The sequence below is a fragment of the Podarcis gaigeae genome (genome assembly GCF_964106915.1).
Source record: "Podarcis gaigeae genome assembly, chromosome: 5".
Taxonomy (NCBI): Eukaryota; Metazoa; Chordata; class Lepidosauria; order Squamata; family Lacertidae; genus Podarcis; species Podarcis gaigeae.
In genome coordinates this window covers 77329874-77355137 of record NC_139681.1, presented here as the reverse complement: position 1 = coordinate 77355137, position 25264 = coordinate 77329874, and the positions used below count along the sequence as shown (strand labels likewise).

The following is a 25264-nucleotide window of genomic DNA, read 5'->3' as shown; positions in this document are numbered from 1 at the left end:
CTGTCATTAGGATTATATTGCATACCAACAATTCACCTATATATGTTTATGTTAAACAGACAGCAAAGACATTGGAAGAGAACAGCTGCCCCCAGAAGCTGCTCAATCAGGGAGGTAAGTAAGTTAAAAGATTGATACGAACGCATGGAAAACGGGACTGTCGACAGAAAATTTGCTGAAGCAGCTAAAAACAAAGCGTGGCAGTAAGGAGGGCGACTTTATACATATGTGGTGGTCATGTGAGACACTTAAAAAAATTTGGGAATCTATCTATAATGAATTTAAAAAAGTCCTCAAGTACACCTTTAGCAAAAAACCTGAAGCTTTCCTCCTGGGGATAATTGGCGAAGAAATCAAAAAGGAAGATAAAACATTTTTTCAATACGCAACAGTGGCTGCCAGAACCCTCATAGCACAGTATTGGAAAACGTCTAAAATCCCAACGATAATAGAGTGGCAATCTAAACTATTTGACTATTTAGAACTGGCAAAATTGACACAGAAAATAAGAAATCAAAAAAGTACAAAATTTAATAATGAATGGGATAAATTTAAGTTATATATGGAAACAGAAATAAAAGGAAAATAAAAATGTTGATAAAAAACAAATATATATTTGAAAAATTCACAGTAGGTATGAGATAACGCTTACTACGTAAAAATTGCTTGAAAAATGAGACACTGCGGATAAAAAATATGATAACTTTATTCCGAAATCGAGATAAAGGGAAGTCGATGAGTGTTTGTCAATGTAAGTTGAGTTGTCTATGTTTTTATGTATTACATGTTTCGTTTTTTTCCCTTTTTTCCTTTTTTCTTGGCTGTGTAAGTATGTTTGTGATATGTATGATATGTAAGTATGTTAAAAAGCAATAAAAAATATTTAATAAAAATAAAAATAAAAATGAAGCGTGGCAACACTCTGGTTATCACAAAATTCTAGAGTGAGGAAAAAAGAATAGTTATCCATGCTAGAATTGAGTGACTGTGGCCTTCAGCCTAATTTTAGTGCCCCTCTGCAAGCAATCAGTTTAGACTACCCCTCGTGAGAATAAACTGTCCCTCTGCCAACACCCCATAGGGTGAGGGTGGGGAGAAAGATGGTGTGGCTCCACCTACTGTCAATAGGCAGCCTCTGACAGATTGTCCCCCCAAAGCAACACAGTCCTCAGCTGAAAAAAAAGGTGGCCGATCCCAGACCTATAGCACGCCCGCCTCCATTGTCAAAAATTCCAGAGCGGTAGTCTCTTGGAGCGAAAAGAGCCTTGTGGAACCTGAAAGACTTAGCAAACTTATCATAGCTCCCTCCCATACCCACATGTGGAAGGGAACATAACGCTTCATTCAACTGATGAAGTAGACTGAAAGCTTATGGCATATCCTGCTTATGGCATCTTCCCAGAGTTGTCTAGCTATATGAACGTAAAGATCTCCAATAAGGCAGTTATGTATTGGGGAGCTAAACATTTCAGGCAGCGATGCAAGAGTCTCGCTTATTTTTGAGCCATTTTCTCTCTTCTCTCCTGAATTCTGGAACATGGGAAGTGGCACTTTGCTAAATTACAACTTGCAAAGTGGTATTGCCTTTTGTCAAGCAAATTGTTTGGTAATAGCTAAGGGCCTGTCCTTTGTGGGAGATGTACAGAGAGCCTTGCTGGAATGCTTAGAATGTGACGGCCATGCATTTGAAAAGGTGACACACAGGCACACACAATTTGGGGTGGAGCTGATAGAAGGGTGTGTGTGTGTGTGTGTGTTAACAATAGAGTTGGTTTGAGTAAGTCAGAGGACCTGATGCTGGTTAGACAGGGGTCAGCAAACTTTTTCAGCAAGGGGCCGGTCCACTATCCCTCAGACCTTGTGGGGGGCCGGACTATAGTTTGGGGGGTGGGGAATGAACAAATTCCTATGCCCCACGAATAAACCAGAGAAGCATTATAAATAAAAGCACACATTCTACTCATGTAAAAACATGCTGATTCCTGGACCGTCCGCGGGCCAGATTTAGAAGGCGATTGGGCCAGATCCGGAACCCGGGCCTTAGTTTGCCTACCCATGGTTTAGCATGTGTGCTGGTCCTTCTAGGACTGGCTACAGATTGCTTCAGCCTGCTTTCTGCTGCAGAGAAGCCCATTATTTGAAAAAAGGTTGTAAGTCTTCAGCAATCTTTCCTCCATAAGGAAGGCAACCCTTGTTAAGTGCTGCCTGTGGAATTTCACACTGACAAAATGTAAGGGCAGGATGGAGTCATGTATGCATTGTGGGATTAGATTATCCTCAGGCTGTCTGCCTGAAACTTTCATAACTTGTCTGTTGTCACAGACAGAGGTTGAGGTTTTCCACCACATGCTTCCCTGTATTTCTTGACAGAGTTTTATAAATAAACAATAGTGATGCATTTCAAGTAACGCCCTGAAAGGGAAACCTGCGGACAGGAAGCTACAGGCACCATGAAAAGTTGATTTGTTGTATGAATTCACAGGGCATTCAGCCTTAATAATATTGCTGTAGGTATTTTCCCTTCCAGAAATGCTTTTGATGGTATCAAAGGTTGAGCAAACAATATCGGATCCTGAATGGAGGATAATTATGTATTGTTAATTTAAATAATGGCTTTATTGTATTTGATACAAAGTATTTAACTGTCAGGGGTCCTTTACCTTTATTGCATCCATAGTTGTGCTGTATGCTTTTTGAAACATTTATAAATACAAAATTAAATACAGTGGTACCTTGGTTCTTGAACGTAATCTGTTCCGGAAGTCCATTTGACTTCCATTTGACTTCCATAACCAAGGCATGGTTTCCAATTGGCTCAGGCGCCCCAGAAACAATAGCCAACAGCTGCATCAGACGTTCGGCTTCTGAAAAAGGTTCGAAAACCGGAACACTTCTGGGTTTTTGGCGTTTGGGAGCCGATTTGTTCGTCAACTAAGCCGTTCAAGAACCAAGATTCTACTGTAGCACATGAAGAGGTCAACCTTGATTCCCTAAAAGGTTTGCTGCCATTTAACTTTTAAGTCCATTATTATTCAGAAGTCTGGACTACAGCTCCCATTATCCTTGGCCATTGGTCACGCTGGCTGGGGCTGGGGAGAGTTGGAGTCCAACCTGAAGCCCGGAGGGCCACTGAAGAGCCTGTGAAGGTTGTTACTTTTCTTTTGGAATAAAAAGTATATTAAATGGCTCTCAATTTCAAATAAAATTACTTTACTGTGTGCATCGGTCCTTAGTGTTGCAGAGGCAATCTTTTCTTCATGAGCTAAATGTGCGATTTATTTTTAACATAGGGCATCTGAAATTGTTGTGACAGTTTCAGAGTTTTACAACAGTGAGATGGAGCCAGAGGAGACCATAGAGAGGAGAGAGATAGGCACAGGTATTGTATTGTTGCTGCTGTGGAGTGGTTTAAGAAAGCATATCATCTGGAGTAGGCAGAGGGAAGGAAGTCACTACATTGCAGCTCACAAACTTGCTGCAGGGTTGCCATCAAACACCAAAACATACACATCAGCCAGTTACTGTTCGCTTGCTTTCCTAGTGCTATTGCTCATCCAACTAGAGCTGTCTCCAGGTGTTTTCCAAAGCATGCAGGGGTTAAAAGAGGGCAAGGGGTGCACACACAAGACCCACCTTTGTTGTTCTCACATGCCTGGCATTCCCTTGCATGTTGAGCGAGAAGGTCTAACTGCATTCACCTGAAAGGGACTAGACACCACCTGAAGATTGGGAATCCAAGACTGGGAACCTTCCCAATGTGAACCCACCTGGACCCTTAAATCTTCTTCTGAGGCCCTTCTCCAGGTCCCTCCTCTGAGGAAGGCTCAGAGGGTGGTGGCAAGGGCAAGGGCCTTTTCAGTTATGGCTTTCCATCGGTGGAATGCTCTCCTCAGTGAGGCCCACCTAACGCCGTTTTTGACATCTTTCCGGTGCCAGATAAAGACTTAGCTTCGCTCCCTGTGCAGCTTTTGATGGACCAAGATGATGTTTTGTTACTAGTGTGCTGCCAAAGCTTCCCGTGGTTGTTATGGGACTTGTTTTGTTTTTAATTTGTTTTCTTTGTTTTCATGTTTGTAGTTGTATCTTGAGTCTCTTCAGGACATTAATGTGACCAGTGGCTTAATCACCATCAACATCATCCCTGATTATGCAGTTCCAAATCACGTGGTGGCTTCTAACTACATTCAGCTGAATGCAGTTAGACGTCTCCTTAACACCTGTGTGCCAAACAAGTAACGGTTGAGTGGATAAGGGATATTCCTAGTGTACCACGGCTACTGAGGCCACTGGGTTTTAGGGTATCACTACCAGTGCAGGCAACAGAGCCTAGGACTTGCCAATCAGAAGGTCGGTGTTTTGAATCCCCACGACAGGGTGAGCTCCCGTTGCTCGGTCCCAGTTCCTGCCAAACCTAGCAGTTCGAAAGCACGTCAAAGTGCAAGTAGATAAATAGGTACCACTCTGGCGGGAAGGTAAATGGCGTTTCCGTGCGCTGCTCAGGTTCGCCAGAAGCGGCTTAGTCATGCTGGCCACATGACCCGGAAGCTGTACGCCGGCTCCCTCGGCCAATAAAGCGAGATGAGCGCCACAACCCCAGAGTCGGTCGCGACTGGACCTAATGGTCAGGGGTCCCTTTACCTTTACCTTACCAGTGCAGGCACCTGTGGGCGCCATGCTGCAGAAGGTACCACACCAATGCTTTAGAGTGGAGCATGAGACACAGAGTGGGGGTGCCAAATTTTAGCATCAGGCGCCACTCAAATTTGATACCCCAAAGTCTGCCAAGGTTCCCATCACTGGCGGAGGAAGAGGAGTGCGGGGGGAGCGCACTGCCCCCGGCAGCACAATCCCAGTGGGGTGCCATGGCGGCTGCCCTCCTGCCCGTGTTGGGCACCACGCCCCCGCAGGTGGCATGCCCCGCCCCCAGGATGCATGCCATGCCCCTGGGACACGCGCCAGCCCCAGCCCCACCTGCTCTCCGCCCCTCTGGTGCCGGAGCATGAAGCTTTGCCACTGGTTCCCATCAACCCCAACCAGCATGGCTGGTGATCAGGACGATGGAATTTGTAGTCCAACAACACCTATAGTCCAGCATCACCTGAAGGGCCACAGCATCCTTGCTATGCTGGTTGAGCAGGTATGAGACAGATGCAGAAGGAAGTGCTCAGACAGTTCCAGGCTGGCAGCAATTCCGGATCAGCCTCTTCAAATCCAGATCAACTCTTTGCATACCAGAAGCAGCCTCTCAGATCAGGAACAACTGGTTTTAGCCTTGGAGGTGGATATGAGCCCAGATGCTTGGAACAAGGGATTTTTTTGCCTCAGCTGGTTGCCCAGTAGGGACTGTTCTGCACACATCATTGCCTTGACTGTACAAAGGCCTACAGAGCTTACACCTCCCCTTTCTGTCACAGAACAATACACACACAGGGAACGCTAGAAAAGTCTTGTTCATTTGGTATTGCAGCAAAAGCCCTGCCCTCTATAAATTCTACCTTACACCCTGTGCTGTGCTATTTAGTGCATAGGAATGGTGGCTGGGCAAAATTTTTAGATCAGTGTGTAATTTTTCACACGCTAGAAAACAGTTGACTTAAATTCTCATTACAGAAGAAATGTGCCCTCCTCCCCAGTAAATCCCTTGATATTATGGTACTATTTTCAGCATAAGGCAAACTGATGTATTTTTAGTGTGGATTCATTTAAAAGATGCCTATATTAAGAATAACATTTGGTTTCCCAGAAAAGCTCAGGATAGATGTTTTGTGTTTCTCTAAGTATGTAAGTGCCATCATAATGCTGTTTATATGAACAGGTCCTGAAGATCATGCAGGAAGAGATAAAAGTGGACCATCCACTTCTCCAGCTAGGTAACAACAACAACAGCAAGTTCTTGCATTAGTCAAAATGGTTATTAATGGGATGTACCTTATTACAAGCGGGTGGTGGAATGAAATTTCTGCTCACTCTTCCGACATCATTTATGAGCTTTCCCTCTAACTTATTGCATCTTGTTCAAACTGGTCCGCGATGTGTCATGGAAGGTGGACTACAGATTTCCAGACTGTAGAAGACACCACAGCTAGATTTCTGGGTCTCATGGGAAAGCCTGCTTTACCTTTTAGAAATAAAAATGTAGCAATTTTTATTTTTTTATTTTTAATATAATTTTATATAATATAATTTTTTTTAAAGGGCTAGAATTAAGTTTAAACTCCTGACGGATGCGAGAGAGAGGGGAGGCTTCGCAGTCCCAGATCTAAGGCTTTACTACGATGCTGCCTGCCTTTGCTGGGTAAAGGACTGGGCGACCTTAAAAAACCCAGATCTACTGGATCTTGAAGGTTTCGACGCCAGGTTTGGCTGGCATGCCTACTTATGGCAGGAGAAAGGAAAAGCCCATAAAAGCTTCTCAAGTCATATTTTTAGAGGTCCCCTACTTGAAGCCTGGAACAGGAATAAAAAAGTGATTGAAAGCAGTACGCCCTGGTGGCTTTCCCCAATTGATATTATAACAATTAAAAAAACAAATCAAGAAGGGGGAAGATGGACTTATGAAGATCTTTTAGTTAAACGGGAAGGAGGCTGGAGGGTCAGACCCTATGATGAGTTAAAAGGAAAACTAATTAGCTGGCTTCAATATCATCAGATTAATGCGTTGTGGCTTGAACATAAAAAAACTGGGATGAGTGAAAAAAAATCGAAATTCCAGGTAGAAATATTGGAATCTAACTCCTCTCTAAAATGTATAAGCAACTGTTAATCTGGGAAACTAAGGACGAGGTAGTCAAAGGGGTTATGGTTAAATGGGCCAGAGATTTGGGACATAATTTGGAACAGGAGAAGTGGCAGAAATTATGGAAGAATGGAATGAAGTTCACGGCATGTGCTGCTCTCCGAGAAAATTTAGAGAAGATGATGTATCGCTGGTACATCACCCCGGCAAGGCTGGGGAAGATGTACAAAACCGGAGACAGCACCTGTTGGAGATGTAAGAACAAGGTGGGAAACTTCTTCCATATGTGGTGGACCTGTGAGGTGGTGAAAGGATTCTGGGATCAAATCTATGATGAATTAAAGAAAATATTAAAATATAACTTCCCTAAGATACCGGAGGCGTTCCTTTTAGGAATGGTAGGAAATGAGATTAGAAAAGAAGATGAAAACCTCTTTCAATATGCTATGGCTGCGGCCAGGATCTCACTGGCGCAGAATTGGAAAACGCCTAACACCCCCACAATTAAAGAGTGGCAGCTGAAACTATTCCAATACATAGAACTAGCGAGATTGACACAAAGAATCAGGCACCAAAATAACACCAAATTAAAAAACGATTGGAGTAAATTCTTAGGTTATGTCGAAGCAATCTTCGGAGTGAAGAACGTCTCAGCGGATGGAATCTAACACCTGCAATGTTTGAATAATTTTATTGGTAACGTAACTAGCGAGTAAGCTATAAGGATTTTGTAACCCAAACCGGGATGGTTGGAAGTCACTATGTTTGTAATACTTTTTTTTTTCTTCTTTTTTTCTTTTTTTTTCTCTTTCTGCTCTTCTTGTTCTTCCTTTCTTCTTTTCTTTTTTTCATGTATGTTATGTTACTGTTTTAGATGACTGTTTGGTGATTTGTATAAAACTCAATAAACAGATTAATAAAATAATAATAATAATAATTTTTATTAGTTTTTTTAACATAGCATTTTCAACAGTAATTAAACATACTTTTACATTTTATTCAAATTTTTGACTTCCATCAATCCTGTCTGAAAATTTTCCAATCTAATCTCTCAGTATGCATTTCTTATCTTCCCTATTACATTTTAAACTCATAACCAATATCTCTATTTTTTTCTACTTTGTAACACTTCGTATATTTCTCCTTAGAAAACTTCTTATAGTCCTACTAGCATAATTTGTTGATTACAGTTGCTCTTCAAATAATTAATATACTTCTTCCAATCTTCTGTAAATCTCTGGTCCCGCAGGTTTCAAATCCTTCCTGTCATTTTGTCCAATTCTGCATAGTCTATTAATTTTGTCTGCCATTCTTCTTTCATCGGAATTTCTTCATGTTTCCATTTCTGGGCTAACAATACTCTTGCCGCAGTTGTTACATATAAAAACAATTTAACATCTTGTCTATTAATGTCCTGACCTATAATACCAAGTAAAAATGCTTCTGGTTTTTTAAAAAATGTAGCATTTTTAAATTTTAAATTATTATTGTTTTAGTGCTCCTTAGGTGTTTGTTTGAAAGATGTAGATATTTTGCACTTCCACCACCTTCGGGGCTACCCCATGAATGCTGATCTCTCCTCCTTCCCCCCGACCCCGGCTCCGTGGCCCAAGTTTCGCTCCAGTCCTGTTGACACTTGTAGTCACCGCTCGAGTTTGCTCTTAGAAGGAGCGGCATGCATCGCAACTGCATGGAAAACATGTTTATTTCTGGCAGGCTGTGCTGTGGTCAGAATCAGAATTCCTCAGGAACTGGCAGTAGTAATTACCGACGTACTGTTGGTGCCGTGGATAGAAAGCTCCGGGGCTTGCCTGTGTTGTTATGGGGCTCAACGATGTACGTGTCTGTGTTTGCGCAGATGCTGACATAAAAAGTGTGGGGCTTCCTCTAATTCAATTGCTTGCCCTTTCCCTCAAGCACTAATACATCGTTTTTCATCTTCCAAGGTCAGAAAGCCCAGAGGGAAGTGCTGACATCAGTCAAAAGCCAGGATTAGGTTTTGCCCCCTTTGAAAAATCAGCAGAATTCTCCTCCCCAGAAACCACTGACTCCTTATCCTCAAGCAAAGGTACTGTGTTCTAACTTCTGCATGCGCCAAGAGAGAAGGACTGTAACTTGGGGGGGGGGGCGTGATTCCCAGCTCCACCTGGACATGCTGAAATTGAACCCTGTGTGTGGAATGCTCTCCCCAGGGAGACTCGCCTGGTGCCTTCATTACATATCTTTTAAGACCCCAGGTGAAAACATTCTTCTTCAACCAGGCCTTTGGCTGATTAAGCAATCTATGGCCTTTTAAATGTGTCTGTTGAGGTGGGCATTTTTGTCTGGTTTTCTGCTGTTATGCTAGGTGTTTTGTGTTTTTTATGTTGTAAACTGCCCTGTGATCTTTGGCTGAAGGGTGGTATATAAATTTAATAAATAATAGTAGTAACCTAGGACCTTCTCTCACACTCAGCTATGGCCCTTTCCAAATCGGTGCTCCAACCTTCCTTTGCACGTTAAAGTGGAACATAGGAAGCTGCCTTATACCAAGGCAGGCCATTGGTCCACCTAGTTCAGAATTGTCTGCACTGATTGGCTCTCCAGTATTTCAAGCAGCAAACCTTCCGAACCTGGATTGAACCTGGGAGCTTCTTACTGCAAGGCTGCAGCAATGTTTTCCCGGGGGGGGGGGCTTTTTATGAGGGGACAGCTTAAGCGAGAGAGAGGAAATGTGGAGCCAAACACACTTACAGTTTAAGTGCTTGAACAAGAAGAGGGAAATTACAAAAAATATTATAACAATAGTGCTTTCAATCACTTCATATGCATCATCTAGTCATAATCATTGCAACAGCCCTGCAAGGTAAGATCTCCCGTTAATGCAATTTGAGGAACAGAGGCTGAGAGACAGTGGGTTGCCTAAGGTCACCTCATGAATTCATACACTCCTGCCAATGTATTTGCACCACCTTGCATCTTCCAGTAAGCAACAGTGACCCACCTTGGTGGCTCTGCCTCACCTGACAAGCGACTTCTGCTTGTCTCTGCATTCCTTGCCAAATCAATGTCACCCGCAAGTGTCTGCCCCACTCCCTGTCCTGGAAAGGAACTAGAGATCTGGTTCTGAGGGAGATATCTGGGGGTGTAGGTGTTTTGGGGTCATCAGAGTGGCCCCAAGACTGAGGTGTCCCATTCATGAAGGACAGATTATTAATCTTGATGGTCTGTAGCTCGTACGCAATGGAGATTTGGTCAACCGTATACATACTTAGTTCGGCTTGTGCTCAGCAGGATTCAAGGGTCACCCTGCAATACTGGGAGGAATCAGAAGAGAGAGCTCTGCTGGGTACCACTTACGGAGGTGAGCAATTGAAGTGTGTTGCTTTTCCATGTTTCCATGTTGAGTTTGATCATGTCGCTGTTGAGTAACAACAGCCAAAACCCCGAGCAGTGTGCTTTTCTTCCAGATGATCGTGAAGACGACAAGAAGAAATCACGCTTCCTCCTTTTATTCTTCAGCTTTAAATTAAAGTTTGGTTTAAAGTTTAGGTATAAGAGGGTGTGAATTGCAGAGGTGCCATGAAACAAGGACTGAAGGGCAGGGCAGTCTTCTGTATTTTAAGCCAAATCGCCTTCACAATATTATGCTCAAGGCTGAAGTTCCTTTTGTTGTGGTTTTGCTTTGGGGGTAGAGCTGTTTCCCTTTTTCTCTCTTTCCTTAAGGTTGCTTAAATGCATTTGTTCTCTTTTCCGGGGCTAGCATAACAACAAATGGATGGATTTTGTAGTCAGTTCAAAGATTAGGGCAATAATATGTTTGCACGGGTGGCATCATGAGTGGGATTTGTATAATGGGTCTAAACCACAATTCTCTGTATTGGCCGCTGGTCCATTCCTTCTGCCATTTTGCTTTTCCGCTACTTAGAAGCTGCGAGTGACAAAGATAACTCTTGTGCCTCAAAGACAACAAAGGAGCTTGGAGTTTGCTTTGAGACATAAATTAATTATTCAGCTTGCTTACGCGTCTTATGTTGTGTCTACTGAAAAGGGAGGCGTTGGATGCAGTTGCTGTTGATCAATCCGAAAAACTTTTGGGAAGATCAGTCTCAATGCAGACAGATAAGAGCTGGCTTTATGACTGCTACAAGAAAAGGCGTAAGTAACAGGCTTCTTGTGCTGACTGTCTATCTATCTCTGACACACGTACACAGACACACACAAAATAGCAGCAAAAAAATCTCCACTGTAATCTCCATGCATAGAATTAACCATTTAGCTGCATAAGAAACCGCCCCAAGCCTGATCTGATTATTTGCCCGTGTAAACCTAGGTTGTCTGCTCTAACTGGCAGTGCCTCTCCAGGGTCTCAGAAAGGGGTCTTTCCCTCATCTCCTTTAAATCAGAGATTTTAGGGATTGAAAGCAGAGCCTTTTGCTTGCAAAACATGTGATTATTCTGCTGCAATGTGTTATAGGTTGGGTTGCGTTTGGCAAAGGCTGTTCTATAGTTAGGCCGGATGTTATGGTTTTTTTTGTTTTCTTTGCAGATCCAAAGGAAGACAAGCTTCATCCTGAGAATGGTAAATTGGTCCTCAGCACATCAATTTCTCCTTCATTTTGAGCCCTGCCTTTTCTTTTCTTTTTAGTCTTGTGCGACTCCACGGAGGGGATTGGGTGTGAAATCTAGGCAGTATAACCCCAGCTCAGCCGTAAACTCGAGAGAATGTGGGCACCTTGCTATTCCTCAGTCTTAAATCATGGTCTGTAAAATGGGAATGTTAACAACCTGCTTTACATTGCAAGGTGATGATCAATGAAATGTGTATTGTGACACACTGAAGGTGGAGGCGGACTTGTGTGCAATCCTACTGTTGCCTATGGCGAACAGGTTTTGCAGGCTTTTTATTGCTTCGAAAGCTTGCAAAACTGATCCGAAGAGTGGTGGCGGGTCAAAAAAGGAAAGAAAGAAAAATTTACATCACAGGAAATGATGCTACTCTCACTGTCTGTCTCCAGCCTCAGGCTGGATTTATGTCAGCACTTCTTGTCCTGTTTCTTCAGCATCTCGTTGTTCCAAGATATTCTTTGGTTGCTTTTTGTGTGTGTGTGAATTTGTGCTTTTCCCTTGTGAATATCAGCACACAAATACTTGCAGCAGCTACTCTGGCCTGCGCTCTGAGGCATCTGTTTCCAAGTTTCCCATTTTAAATGGCAAGCTGTAGCCTTGACAGGTAGACAACCCAATCGATGGTTTAAACTGGCAAGCTCTTCTTCTTTTAACCTCTAGCAATGCTCCATTGCTGCTTATTTGCTGGGTAGAATCCAGATGCGCACATTCCCCACCCTGCCCAATTTTCCACAGTTTACTATTCCACTCTTCCTTCAGCAATGGAAGCGCATGGGCAGGCACTGGCTGTTCCTTTGAGCCTCCCTCCCCTCACCACGTTGTGGCTTTTATTCTATTCTGACCACTATATTTTTAACGCTGTGAGGCTGAGTGCTCCCCCACTGCACTCCTAAGGCACAGGGGCATTCTGCCTCAAAACAAAATCAGGCTTGTCTTTGGGCAGCCCACAGTAAGCAGACAAAAGCAATAACGGCATTGCAGCAGGCTGGTCTAGATAACGCATGCAAATCCATGGAAGTAACTAAGGCAAGGCTTTTTGGGGGGAGCTCAAAAAGCACCTGAATGGCCATGCAAAGAGGCCTACACCAGGCTTGATAGCTCAGTATGTCTCCTTGAAACTAAGAGCCACTGAGCTCATGGGAATATCTGTTGATAACCAGTCTTAAGACAGTTCTTTGCCAGCTTGAGGCAAAATCATGTCAATTTTATTTATCTCTCCCCCCCCCCCCCAATTTTTAAAAATTGATTTTCCAAATTTAAAACAAACAGACAAAAAGAAAAGACATTACAATATTAGAAATAGAAACAAACATATAAACACCTAACTGTTAAAGGCCCAATTTAATTTACATTGTTAAGTGACTTCCTCAAATCTCTCCTAACTGAATTTCAATAAATCTCATTGTAACAGTTTTCCAATATCTACTTTTCAATAAAATTTACTTATTCAAATTTCTATCTTCCTTCCTTTTCATAACATTTTCAGCCCATAATGTTATGGAATTCAACATATTTTAATCCTAGGCCAATTTGGTACTTACAAGTGATTCTACTTATGTGATATTCGAATATCTAGCTAAATAGTCCTTAAATTTCTTCCACTCTTCTTGATGTTCCTCTTCTTTTTGATCACGGATTCTTCCAGTCAGGTCAGCCAGCTCCAAAAAGTCTAACATCTTCACCTGCCATTCTTCCACTGTTGGTATTTCTAAAATCATGCCAATTTTAAGTGACGCCTTGCAGTCTCTGCAAGATCTGGCATGATTTCAGGCAAGAATTCACCCAAATGGAGACGCTCTTGCCCAAATCGGTGCTGCTGGCAGAGGCAGTGGTGCAAGCGGGACACCCATGGGCCTGAAGCAGCATCCTCACCTTGCCTAACAACTGGACTGGCTTTGCTTGCCAGTGTACATTCACCAACATGTGGAACTGGAGGACCAGTCTTCCTAAGGGCACTTCCAAGAGAGATTGTTTGGGTGTTGATGGTCTAGTGCAGTGTTCCCCAACCTTGGGTCTCCAGCTGCTGTTGGACTACAGTTCCCATCATCCCTGACCATTGGTCTTGCTAGCAAGGGATGATGGGAGTTGTAGTCCAAAAACAGCTGGAGACCCAAGGTTGGGAAACACTGGTCTAGTGACATCATGCACAAACACAATGGAACATGTGCAATGTCTCTGGGAAAGGGGTATTCCCCCCACTCCAGAACATCTTGAGCTGCACAGCTGGCCCTGCCATCAGCCCATGTCCACTGGGCATATGGATGGGCACAAGCTGCGGCACCCTGCTCTTTGTGTACTGGGAAGGATTTGCACACGCCAGGGGTAGCCAGCATGGTGTCCTCCAGATGCTTTGAACTGCAACTCCCATCATCCCTCACCATTGGCCACACTGGCTGGGTATGATGGGAGCTGTAGTCTGAATCATGTTCAAGGTATCGCAAGTGGGTGCCACAATTGGCTGTCGCTGGCCTGTTGCTACTTCAGCATCCCCAGTCCTAAATAAGCAATGTGGGTGTGTCCTTTGATTCAGACCTTAAAAGCAAGAACGGACCAATTTCCTAACCCATTCTCCTTGTGTATGTTTAGATATCTACGCCGTCTGGTACGAGGACCTCAGCTGCTTAGACATTTTGTGCGACACGGAGGTATTGGTCACTCATGGCCTCTGCACATTTTGGTCAAAGCATCCTCCCAACTCAACGTCCCCACCGCCATCGCTTTCCCTTTCAGCCAAATCAAGGCTGATGCCATTCATCTTTGGGTGATCCTATGGGAACATTCTGGGCAGTGGGGTTTGAGATTTGAAATGGAATTAATCTCTTGCATTGTACATTGTATTGTGTGTTTTTCTTTTTCTTTTAAGTTTCAAGAAGACTTCTTAAAGCTGTTTCAGGAATCTCTACGCACCCTTTCCAGCGTTGGTCCACCAACTATACTTGCCTATAGGCCAGAATCATCAAGAGAAGACATTCATTTTGAGGTGGTGTCTCTATCCATTCTGTGGTTTGTGCATGTAGGATAACCAGGGAGATGCGTGTGTAAAATAACACACAGGGAAATGTGTGATGCATTGCACACTTTTGTGCAAACCTACAATGTAGTGCTTTTGAAGTGTCACCACTTAAGAATGCATGTGTTTGTGTGACTGAATGTCCCATTTCCTCTAAACACACACACACTTCTCTCTGATGTACTAACTTTCTGTAGGTAAAGGGACCCCTGACCATTAGGTCCAGTCGTGACCGACTGAGGTTGCGGCGCTCATCTCGTTTTATTGGCCAAGGGAGCCGGCGTACAGCTTCCGAGGTCATGTGGCCAGCATGACTAAGCCGCTTCTGGCGAACCAGAGCAGTGCATGGAAATGCCGTTTACCTTCCCACCGGAGCGGTACCTATTTATCTATTTGCACTCTGACGTGCTTTCGAACTGCTAGGTTGGCAGGAGCTCGGACCGAGTAACGGGAGCTCACCCTGTCGCTGGGATTCGAACTGCCGACCTTCTGATCAGCAAGTCCTAGGCTCTGTGGTTTAACCCACAGCGCCACCTGCGTCCCTTTCTGTATGCATATTTTCTATATACTTTCTGTATGCATACTTCTGTATACTTCTGTATACTTTCTGTATGCATATTTCAATATGTAACCCCAAACCCCTGCCACCAGCACCTGCATCTCAGAAGGGGCTATACCACATACTTTTAAAAACATACTGATTTGCTTAGGTAAGTAGCCTAAGAAGAACGCCGCATAAAGACAAAATAAAATGGTAAGGAGCATTCAGAAGTGGAAGAGTTGAAACTATTTGGTGTCTAGAGCAGTGTTTCCCAACCGGTGTTCCGCGGCACACTAGTGTGCCGCGAGACGCTGCCTGGTGTGCCGTGGGAGGGAGGCGGGCGAGTCGGGCGGCGAGAGGCCGGGCGGCGGCGAGCACACGCGGGGCGGCGAGCTCCCTCCCCCCCACATCCCATCGCCGCTCGCTTCGGCAGGCTGCCTCGTGCTCCGCGCTTGTGTCAGCTGCCCCGTGCTCCCCCCGAGAGCGCAAGGCTTGCGGGCGGCAGCTGGCAGCGCGGAGCACGGGGCGCCCTTCGGAGGACGCCACGTGTTCCGCGCTGGTGTCGGCCAGCCTTGCGCACCCGGGGGATCTCCCCCCAGGAGCGCAAGGCTTGCGGGCGGCAGCCGGCAGCACGGAGCAGGGGTGCCCTTCGGAGGCCGCCCCGTGCTCCTCGCTGGTATTGGCCAGCCTTGCACACCCGGGGGATCTCCCCCCTGGAGCGCAAGGCTTGCGGGCGGCAGCTGGCAGCACGGAGCACGGGGCGCCCTTCGGAGGACGCCCCATGCTCCGCGCTGGTATTGGCCAGCCTTGCACACCCGGGGGATCTCCCCCCAGGAGCGCAAGGCTTGCGGGCGGCAGCTGGCAGCACGGAGCACGGGGCGCCCTTCGGAGGACGCCCCATGCTCCGCGCTGGTGTTGGCCAGCCTTGCGCACCTGGGGGGCGCGTGGGGCGCCCTGAAACAGAGGGTTCCCCATGCTGCGGACTGTAGCCTGCCGCCCGACGCGCGGGGCGCCCTGAAGCAGAGCGCCCCTCGCGCCAGGCAGACATGGGCCAGCCCCACAAGCTCGGGGGACAGCGGGGAGGCGCAGCACCGCCATCCCACTGTTCCCCGACCTGGTTTTTTTTTGGGGGGGGGAAATAAAGGAAAAATACGGTACTTACTATTTCATAATAAAGTAATTATAAAATACTTTCTTTGTGTTTATTTGATGCCTATTAACGAGAGTTACTTTATATATAGTCAATATAGGCACAGAGTTAATTTTTTAAACATTTTCTAATGGTGGTGTGCCTCGAGATTTTTTTCATGAAACAAGTGTGCCTTTGCCCAAAAAAGGTTGGGAAACACTGGTCTAGAGGCAGGTGTACTCCAGAAACATATGTGGGGAAGCCTCATCCTGTGTCTAGATTGCCGATTGTCACGCTTTCCAGGAAACAGATGGCTCTAAGATCCTTAAAGAAATTGGATCATTTACAGTTGCCTGTAATCCCTTGAGAAAGGGAAAGGGAAACAAGACTCTCCAAGCCATCCTTGATGTTAATCAAGATTAACAAATCTGGATTTGGGAGAGGAGAGCAGGAAAGGAACAACATGTCATATAGTTCAGTGGTCTTGGTGTGTTACTGTTTGACACCACCTGTTTCAGTAAAAAATGAGAGCTGCAGGCAAGTTGAAGAGGTGTATGGGTCTTTTTTTAGAAATTCTGCAAGGAGTTGAGGAAGCAAGCTCTGTTGAACTGATAGCGGAAATTAGATTATTGGATTGGGAAAAGGCACCCATTCTTTAAACCTTACGTTACTTTCCCTCTCTCCATTCAGCATTTTGCTAGCCAAATTTTACATTAGTCATTTTTTAATTTATTTTTAAAAGAGCATCCACATGAATTGCCTGAATACTGTAGTAAATTCTGATGAAAATCCATTACAGAAAAATCGCCATTTCCAATTTACAGGGTGTGGGATGGGTAGGGAGAATAATAGTATTATTGCAAAAGCCAAAATCTACCAGGGTTGAATGACCTCCTTGCATCACCTCTTCTAAGGTGATCAATTGAGAATTCATTTAAGAAAAGCAATATTCTGAAATCCAAGGGTTTGAGATTTTCCCCAGGAGCGGGAAAATTATAATCATTTAGTGTTTTCATTACTTACTTTGTTGGAGAGATGAATTAGTCATAATTATCTGTAAGAAAGAAGCAGCTATGTTATTTCTGTATGCGGAATTGACTGATTCTGGCATTTTGTTTGCATAAAGTTTGTTCCACAGGTTCTTATTAAAAGGGCACAGTGCCTTATTGTCTAATGATGTACACAAGTTGCTGGTATGTACCGAATTTTGAAGTAATACTGACGGAACCTGCCAAGTTCCAGCTCTGCTTAATTTAGGCACACAGAGTTCTGCCTGACTTCAGTCAGGAGATGAATCTCACAACCTTGATATTGTATACAGGAATCTCAACTCTCTTTTTGCATTTTGCAGAGTGAGATGTTGCATGTTATGGACATTTAGGACGCAGTCCTGTGAAAGCTAAATACTTATAAATCTCACTGATTTCCGTGAGAGTGAGCTAAGCACAGATTTCAACTCTCCCTTCAAAGTAATGGGAATTTTAGGAGTTATTAATGGTCATGCCAAGCTGCTCGCTAAAATAATATCTGCCAGCTAAATGCAAAAAATGTAGCCTCTGGGTTGTAGCCAAAATATGTATTTGCAATATTTTATTTAAATGCCTTAAAAGGAAGCATTGTGGGAATAACAGGAAGGGGCATTCTTTTAAAGCCATCAGAGTTTGTCAGCTGTAGCCTGAGAATTTGCATGTTCAGCATTCATCCTGTTTCTGCATTTGAACTTGAGGGTGGCTGTGGTCAAAATGACTTGCTCTCCACTGTCAAAAAAAATTGAATATACTTCAGGGCCAAGGGAAGATATTCCCACCTGCTCTGCAGTCTTTTCACAGCACCTGAATGAAACTTGCAGACAGCAGTTTGAGAACCTCTGCATTATGGGGATAGAGATCTGAGAAAAAGCTGGGAAGTAGGGATCATTTGCATCAACCCTATCATTTTAAATAAACTTTTTCATAATGCTTTTTTCCGCTTCAGAAACTTTTCACGATTCTGGGGACAAGCAACCGAAACAGGAGAGGACTGCACCCCAGTTCCCACCCATGCCTAGCCCTGCAAGCCCTTCCTTAGTTCAGTTTCCTTTCCCTGCTCCTTTGTTCAGTAGATGCAGCCCTCAGTGCTGGTCACTTCGTGTTATGAGCAATTGCAATGCAGTAATTCTAATTTTCGATTTGGATTCATGGCCTCTATTTTATTAGGGATGGCATTCCCGACAACTTTAACATTGCCCCCTGCTGGTCGTTCGCTGTAGCGCTGCATTGAATTATTTCTGCTGCTGTTTATTCTTTACTTGGAGCTTTGGAAAGCCAAGGCAGTGGCGTAGCGTGGGGGGTGCAGGGGGGGCCAGCCGCACAGGGCACAACATCTGGGGGGTTAGGGTTAGGGGGCACAAATCCATGGGTTAGGGGGAACAAATTACTTGCCTTGCCCCGGGGTGCTGACAACCCACGCTACGCCACTGAGCCAAGGAGCTGCTTGTTTTCTTATGCTGTTTACAGAAGGAGGCTTAAAATAAGCCTGTTCAGATTGCTTGTTGTGGCCTTTTAGCATGCCTTTGGGGACAATTCATGCCCAGGTAATACAAAAAAAAACAACCCTCTGCAGTCCTTAACACAGGACCCTCCCCTCCATTTTCCTCATCTACTTAGTTTTGGATGAAAGTGAATGCTGTCAGGTGACTTGGAGGGCTTCAGTTTCACTTATTTACACTCTGAGAGGTTTAAAAAATACTTAATTCTGACCGAGAGCAGAGTCTTGCACATTGTTGTTGCTGTTATTCCATTTTCAGTACTTGCTTGCACCTTTAAAACACATTTGAAGCACATCCTTTCCCTCAAAAAATTCTAGGCACTGTAGTTACCGGGAATTGGAACTCTGGGAGGGAATAAGCTACACGTATTTATTTTGCTTTAGCTTTTGTGTTAAGAAGATACAGGGGCAGGATTTGTGTTTTACCAGATGCACTGCGATTTGTGCATCTGAGGCTTGACTGTGACAAAATCATAGGTTTGTAATGACCAGCACCAGCATACCTCACTCGCCTCAAAGTTGGCAAAATGGCTAAAAACAGTTGCAAAAGAATCTGTTGTAAATGTAAACATTACATGTCATGAGCTGGATCCAGAGCCGGTGCACCAACTCCTAGGAGTGGGGTGAATTCAGCCCCCTCAAAATCTGCTGGCACAGGGCTGGGCTCTGCGCTTGGCCTCCTCCCGATGATGCGATGTTGCATGTGCATTGCGGGCATGATGTCACACGTGTGTGACACATGCTGGGCCCATGACATCACATGTGAACACTGTGCACCAGGAACCACCTCCATCCCACCCCCCCAATATTCAGTGCAAGATTGCGCCTCTGATCCAGAGTTACTCTCAGCAGAGTTCTGCTTGCTCTGGAGGAAGGAGATAGGATTGTTGATTGTTCCTTCCCCGCCCCCGCCCCCCCCTGCTTGCCCCTCATGCTGCTTGGGGTGGGGACATGACCTTCAACCCTTTGGAGCAGCTTGCTAGGTAGCACAGGGGGCTGCACAGGGAAAGAGAAATTGGCTAAAACAGCTCCCCCATCCCTTCTCCAGTGGGGAAGTTTTTAATGTTTGATGTTTTATAGTGTTTTTAATATTCTGTTGGGAGCTGCCCAGAGTGGCTGGGGAAACCCAGCCAGATGGGTGGGGTATAAATAATAAATTTATTATTATTGTTATTAATTACCTCCACAGGATCTCGGTGCCTTAAATGAATGGAAAGAGCCCTTTTGTCCATGGAATGACCATGGATCAGACCCAATAAAACAGACAACAGGAATGAAATAGCTGCAAAATAAGATTACAAGAATGGGAGCATTTCTCCATTAAGCAAATCTAAAATGGGGACATTTGGGGTGACATCATTCCCCCCCACCAAAAAAAAAACATTGGAAAGAGCTTGGAGACATTTCAGCCGCCTTTACCATGGGCTAGAGCACTTTTCAGCTTTCTTTATTAACATAGGCTAGATCCCTTTTCAGCCTAGCTACTTTTCAGGCCTAAAAAGGATTAAAAAATTACAATCCTAATATTGAACTTTCCCGCAAGGTGATTGTTTGTCATCACTAACATCTTCAAAATGTTCCATTTCCTCTCTGCAGTTGGAAAAACACTATGGAGAAATTTGTGAGTTCTGTGGCAGCCCACTGAGGAATTATCCGTCATTTGAAAGTCTAGAACAAATAGCAGAATATGGAAACGTAAGTAATGGGGAAATCATCCTAAAGGCATCGCTACAAAGTCAAGGGCGATGTGGCCGCGAGATAACTGTAGGATCTTGCCTTCCAGCTTTTCTGTTGCCAGCAGTGCAGAGATCTTCACGAGTTCATTGTCAATGAGAAAAAGCGCTATGCGAAGGAAGGAGTTCAGCTGATTGATATCACCACTAAGCAGGTCGAAGGAACTGCGGAAGAGAGGAAAAAAGCCAGAGAAAGAGCTCGCCAAAGGTATTGTCAGCTGGCTGGTGTACTTTCAGGAACAATTTTGGTATCATTTGGGGGCAAGCCAGCATTTCTGAAGTGTTTTGCAAGAAAGAGCAGGGTAATGATTACAGTGGTACCTTGGTTCTCGAACGGCTTGGCTCCCAAACAAATTGGCTGCCGAACACCGCAAACCCGGAAGTAAGTTTGCGAACATTTTTCAGAAGCCGAATGTCCGACATGGCTTCCGCGGCTTCCGATTGAGTGCAGCCTTGAGCTGCACCTTGGTTTTTGAACGGTTTTGGGAGTCGAACGGACTCCCAGAATGGATTAAGTTCAAGAACCAAGTGTCAGGACTGCCGCTAGGTCCCAGCTCACAGAGGACCAACGCCCAGTGGATGTTATATACAAAAGTCTTTATTAAAGTTTAGTTTCCATTTCCAAGCTCTGGGCGCGCAGACCCATGTCTCGACGCTAGACCGGCTAAGTCCCCTCTGACTCACTGCTCCACCCACACCAGTTTAAGATTCTAGCCCGGCTCCACCTCCTATGCTGTTCTTTCCTTCGCTGGGTCCTTCTGCCCTCTGGGGTTCCCTCCTTCCTGGACTCCTCTGACGCTGAGCCTCCTGAGTCTTGCCCCTCCCTCCGGCGGGCTTTAGGACCTGGCTCCCTTCCCGGGCTCCCCGCTGTGCCGCGCTCCTGTACATTTGAACTTGGCGTGCGCGCCCAGCCGGTGACTTTCCTTCTGACCGTTTCCCCGCTTCCTGATGTGGGCGTTGCCAAACCTGACTCCTCTCCTCCCTCTGGTGGTGAGGACACTGGTCCCGACTCCTGGGACTCCCCCTCCCCACTGCGCTTTGGTGGAGACGCTGGTCCTGATCTCCAACTGCTGCTCAGGGACTCCCCGCTGGCCCCTTCCTCCTGGGCCTTCCCCCCTGGAGCCCCCTTCGCTCTGGCCACCGGCGCTCCCTTCTGTGAGTCCTCCGATTCGCTAGAGAGGCTTGTGGAATAACTCTGGCCACTGTCACTGCCTGCGCCCCCCTCGTACTCCTCCTCCTCACTCTCCATTTGCTCCCCCTCCTGTGTCTCTCCTTCTGAACCCCTGACACCAAGGTACCACTGTATATTTGAATTTTGAGCTTTCCTGCTATTTCAGGAGGTCTGGCCCTGATTCATAGGCTTTAGCCAATTGTTACGCACAAACATGTGCAGCCAAACTCTCTGTTATAGAAAAAGACATCACTGAGCAAGGCCAGGGTAATCTGCAGCAGAGGAGAATCTCTTCTGTTTCGGTGGCTAAAAGATCAGCTAGTCACCTTGCCAGCCCTCCAAGAGCATCTGGAATTTAACGTTTAAGAAATTTGGGGTTCATGCCATGTATGTTTTGATTTTGCAGGTTGAAGGAGAAACAAATGGCCCAACTGGCTGTCCACCTCCCGAGAGAGAAAGCAGAGAGAGAAAAGGACGTCTCTCCAACTCATGTCTTTGACTGTGAGTTCTATTTTTTCTGCAAATTATTATGGACAGTACTCATTAGTGGGTGAAACCGTGAGAATGGCTCTTATATAGCAGAGATTGAAAACTGGCACATATTCACTCTTACACTAGAATCTTGCCTTGTCCCCAGTCAGATGATGCCATTTGTAGTTCAACAACATCTGGAGGGTCAGAGTTACCCATCCCTGGATTAAATGGTCTCTTGGGTCAGATCTAGCATGTTCCTACCAATAATAATAATAATAATAATAATAATAATAATAATAATAATTATTATTATTATTATTATTATTATTATTATTATTATTATTATTTATACCACGCCCATCTGGCTGGGTTTCCCCAGCCACTCTGGGAAGCTTCCAACGAAACACTAAAATACAATAACCTGTTAAACATTAAATGCTTCCCTAAACAGGGCTGCCTTCAGATGTCTTCTAAAAGTTTGGTAGTTATTTTTCTCTTTGACACCTGGTGGGAGGGCGTTCCACAGGGCGCGTGCCACTACCGAGAAGGCCCTCTGCCTGGTTCCCTGTAACTTGGCTTCTCGCAGCGAGGGAACCGCCAGAAGGCCTTTGGCACTGGACCTCAGTGTCCAGGCAGAACAATGGAGGTGGAGACGCTCCTTCAGGTATACTGGACTGAGGCAGTTTAGGGCTTTAAAGGTCAGCACCAACACTATGAATTGTGCTCGGAAATGTACTGGGAGCCAGTGTAGGTCTTTCAAGACCAATGTTATATGGTCTCGGCGGCCGTTCCCAGTCACCAGTCTAGCTGCCGCATTCTGGATTAGTTGTAGTTTCCGGGTCACCAACACACCTAGATAAGAGATGTGCATTGTATTTTTTTTTAACTCTCTGTTTTATTGTTTCAGGTTAGTAAACAGGTTCATTTAAGACTCTTAATATAAACATATGTTGTAATTTTTACCTTGGCTGCTAATCCAATTTGTGTTGCTGCTGTGTTTTGCTATAATTTCTTTATTCGTTTTTAACTCCATTATAGTGGTTTTTAATTTCATATTGGGAGCCACGCTAATAATTTGTATTGAAGAGCAAGCTATTAAAAACCCAAATGAAACAAAATAAATCTGAACTAAATTGAAATTGGTTTTTGTTCTACTTAGTTCAAGTTTATTAAATAACCTTTATTGAACAATATTCTGTGCTGCTTCATGTTCCCTAGATACTCGGCAACTCAGCACCATTTCCTACTGCCTGTCCCAATACAGACCTTCTATAACAGGCTGGACAAAGATGCCTCTCCAGGGAATTAAATTCCGAAGCACCATGAGCCAAGATCTCAGCTACAGCATCTCTAGCTGTGATTTCACTATTGCAGGTGGAAAGGTAAACACCTGGATTTTCCTGCGCTGGAACCCCATTAATGGACCTGCTTCTTCTTCCAGGATAAAAACATTCATAGGACAGAGTATTCTGCATTTGACTATGGCAACAGCTGCACCACACATTTAAAGCACCATAATACCACTTTTTTTAGGGATGCGGGTGGCACTGTGGGTTAAACCACTGAGCCTAGGACTTGCAGATCAGAAGGTCAGCGGTTCGAATCCCTGCGACGGGGTGAGCTCCCGTTGCTCGGTCCCTGCTCCTGCCAACCTAGCAGTTTGAAAGGATGTCAAAGTGCAAGTAGATAAATAGCTACCGCTCCAGTGGGAAGGTAAACGGCGTTTCCGTGCACTGCTCTGGTTCGCGGCTTTAATACCACTTTAAAAGTCATGGCTCCCCACCCCCACACCCTGGAGACTGTCGTTTGTTAAGGATGATGAGAGTTCTTAGGAGACCTCTGTTTCCCTCCCAGACCGACAATTCCCAGAGTGATTTAACCACCAGTCCCTCTTCCTATGGAACTCTGGGATTTGTAGTGCTATCAGGGATGCTGGAGCAGCAGACTTCCTGTATTTGCAGAGGGTTGGGTTTGAAGCCACTTTCCAGCTGTAGGTTTCCAGCTTTTGTATGGGCAGGGATTGGTTTTGGAATGGACTTTAGCTGCTGGCAGAATGCAGGCTTGAATGTTTGCCTATGTAACATCCAACCTGGTTGTCGCGGAGGACAGGCCTGTGACAGCTTGACTGAGATCTTGCACTCTGGTGCCTCCATTCCCAGAACTGTCAACTAATAACCGTCACTTGGCTACAGGATCACAGAGCTGGGAGGCAGCAGGTCTGACTAGAAACTCATCAACTCGTAGAAGGAGAAAACTGGGAAGGGATAATTCAGTCAGGCAGCGTAGCTTTTTGTTACCTAATTCCACCACCCTTTTTGCATAGTGACCTTTTTCTTCTTGCCTTTTGTATACCAATTCTCCTGAAAACAAAATATCGTTTTAAAGTACGTGTCTTGTTTTCCTTTTGTGTGCAGTTGCTGAAAAACCAGTTCTTCCAGCAATACTACAAAAATGGTGTGAAGTTTCTTACCATGTTTCCAGATGGTAGTGCACAAATATTGTATCCTTTTTGTGGGGTTTTGGTTTTTTTGACTTGTGGCGATATCTGAGGCACATCTTTACAGTATTGAGGGTATAATTCAGCCAAAGCTAAACATATTTTAAGTCCCATCAATTTCATTGGGAAAAGGTTAAGAACTCAACTCAAATTCAACTATGCGTGTAACTTTACCTCACCTTTTAATCACCCTGTCATGGTCACAGTTAATATTGTGGTAAAGAGGATGGTTTTTTCCTATTTCTATCTATGCTTATACGTGAGGAGCAGATTCCAGTCCTCCTTAGTAATATTGTGAATGTTGGACTAAGGAATTAGTGCTTTACAAAGCTATAAGGAAGTGATCTTTCTGCCTGCAAATGTCAGGGCTGCTATACGGCTTTGTTTCCCATCAGTGCATGTCCCATAACTTCCCCCTGAAATCCTGTAACTTTTTATACCACAACTGTTACGGGGTGCTTTTGTCCCGCTTTGCTTGGGCTGTAGTGCGAGAGTAACGCCCCCACTGATGGAAGTAATGCAATACCGTTGGAGAAATATTACAAAACTAATAAAACAGAATATGTGGATGTTCCAGTATAAATCCACCGCTATTACTGTATCAGTGACGCGTTGCAGAATGCACCTGCGAAAAATCACCGGTCTGGAGGGGTCCCAAGTGTTCACATGCTGGGACTTCGAAAAGAGCAGCTATTACAGGTTATTAGTAAGCTATTAACTATGCAATCCTAAAGCCATCAAGGGCAGTGGTTCTCAAAGGGTGTGGTGCACCCCTGGCACTAGTGTGGCAGGAAGATTCAAGGACAATCAAATAAACATTTAAATATTTCAGTGCAGTG

General features: G+C 44.8%; 1 protein-coding gene across 6 annotated transcripts in view; it reads left to right on the top strand.

Moving 5' to 3' along the window:
- The window catches only part of ERICH6 (glutamate rich 6), a 38557-nt gene that overhangs the window by 5914 nt on the left and 7379 nt on the right, over window positions 1–25264 (top strand). For 2 of the 6 annotated variants that reach the window (XM_083739456.1, XM_083739458.1), the window contains exons 2-15: window positions 60–114; window positions 3291–3379; window positions 5816–5870; window positions 8683–8804; window positions 10010–10079; window positions 10767–10873; window positions 11265–11297; window positions 13931–13989; window positions 14208–14324; window positions 20147–20245; window positions 20334–20491; window positions 21861–21955; window positions 23147–23310; window positions 24343–24428. In XM_083739456.1, the coding sequence (XP_083595582.1) occupies window positions 60–114; window positions 3291–3379; window positions 5816–5870; window positions 8683–8804; window positions 10010–10079; window positions 10767–10873; window positions 11265–11297; window positions 13931–13989; window positions 14208–14324; window positions 20147–20245; window positions 20334–20491; window positions 21861–21955; window positions 23147–23310; window positions 24343–24428 (1309 nt within the window). Of the gene's footprint in view, window positions 1–59; window positions 115–3290; window positions 3380–5815; window positions 5871–8311; window positions 8573–8682; window positions 8805–10006; window positions 10080–10766; window positions 10874–11264; window positions 11298–13930; window positions 13990–14207; window positions 14325–20146; window positions 20246–20333; window positions 20492–21860; window positions 21956–23146; window positions 23311–24342; window positions 24429–25264 lie in introns of those variants that run through there. The other 4 variants (XM_083739455.1, XM_083739457.1, XM_083739459.1 and 1 more) reach the window with 3 other exon arrangements.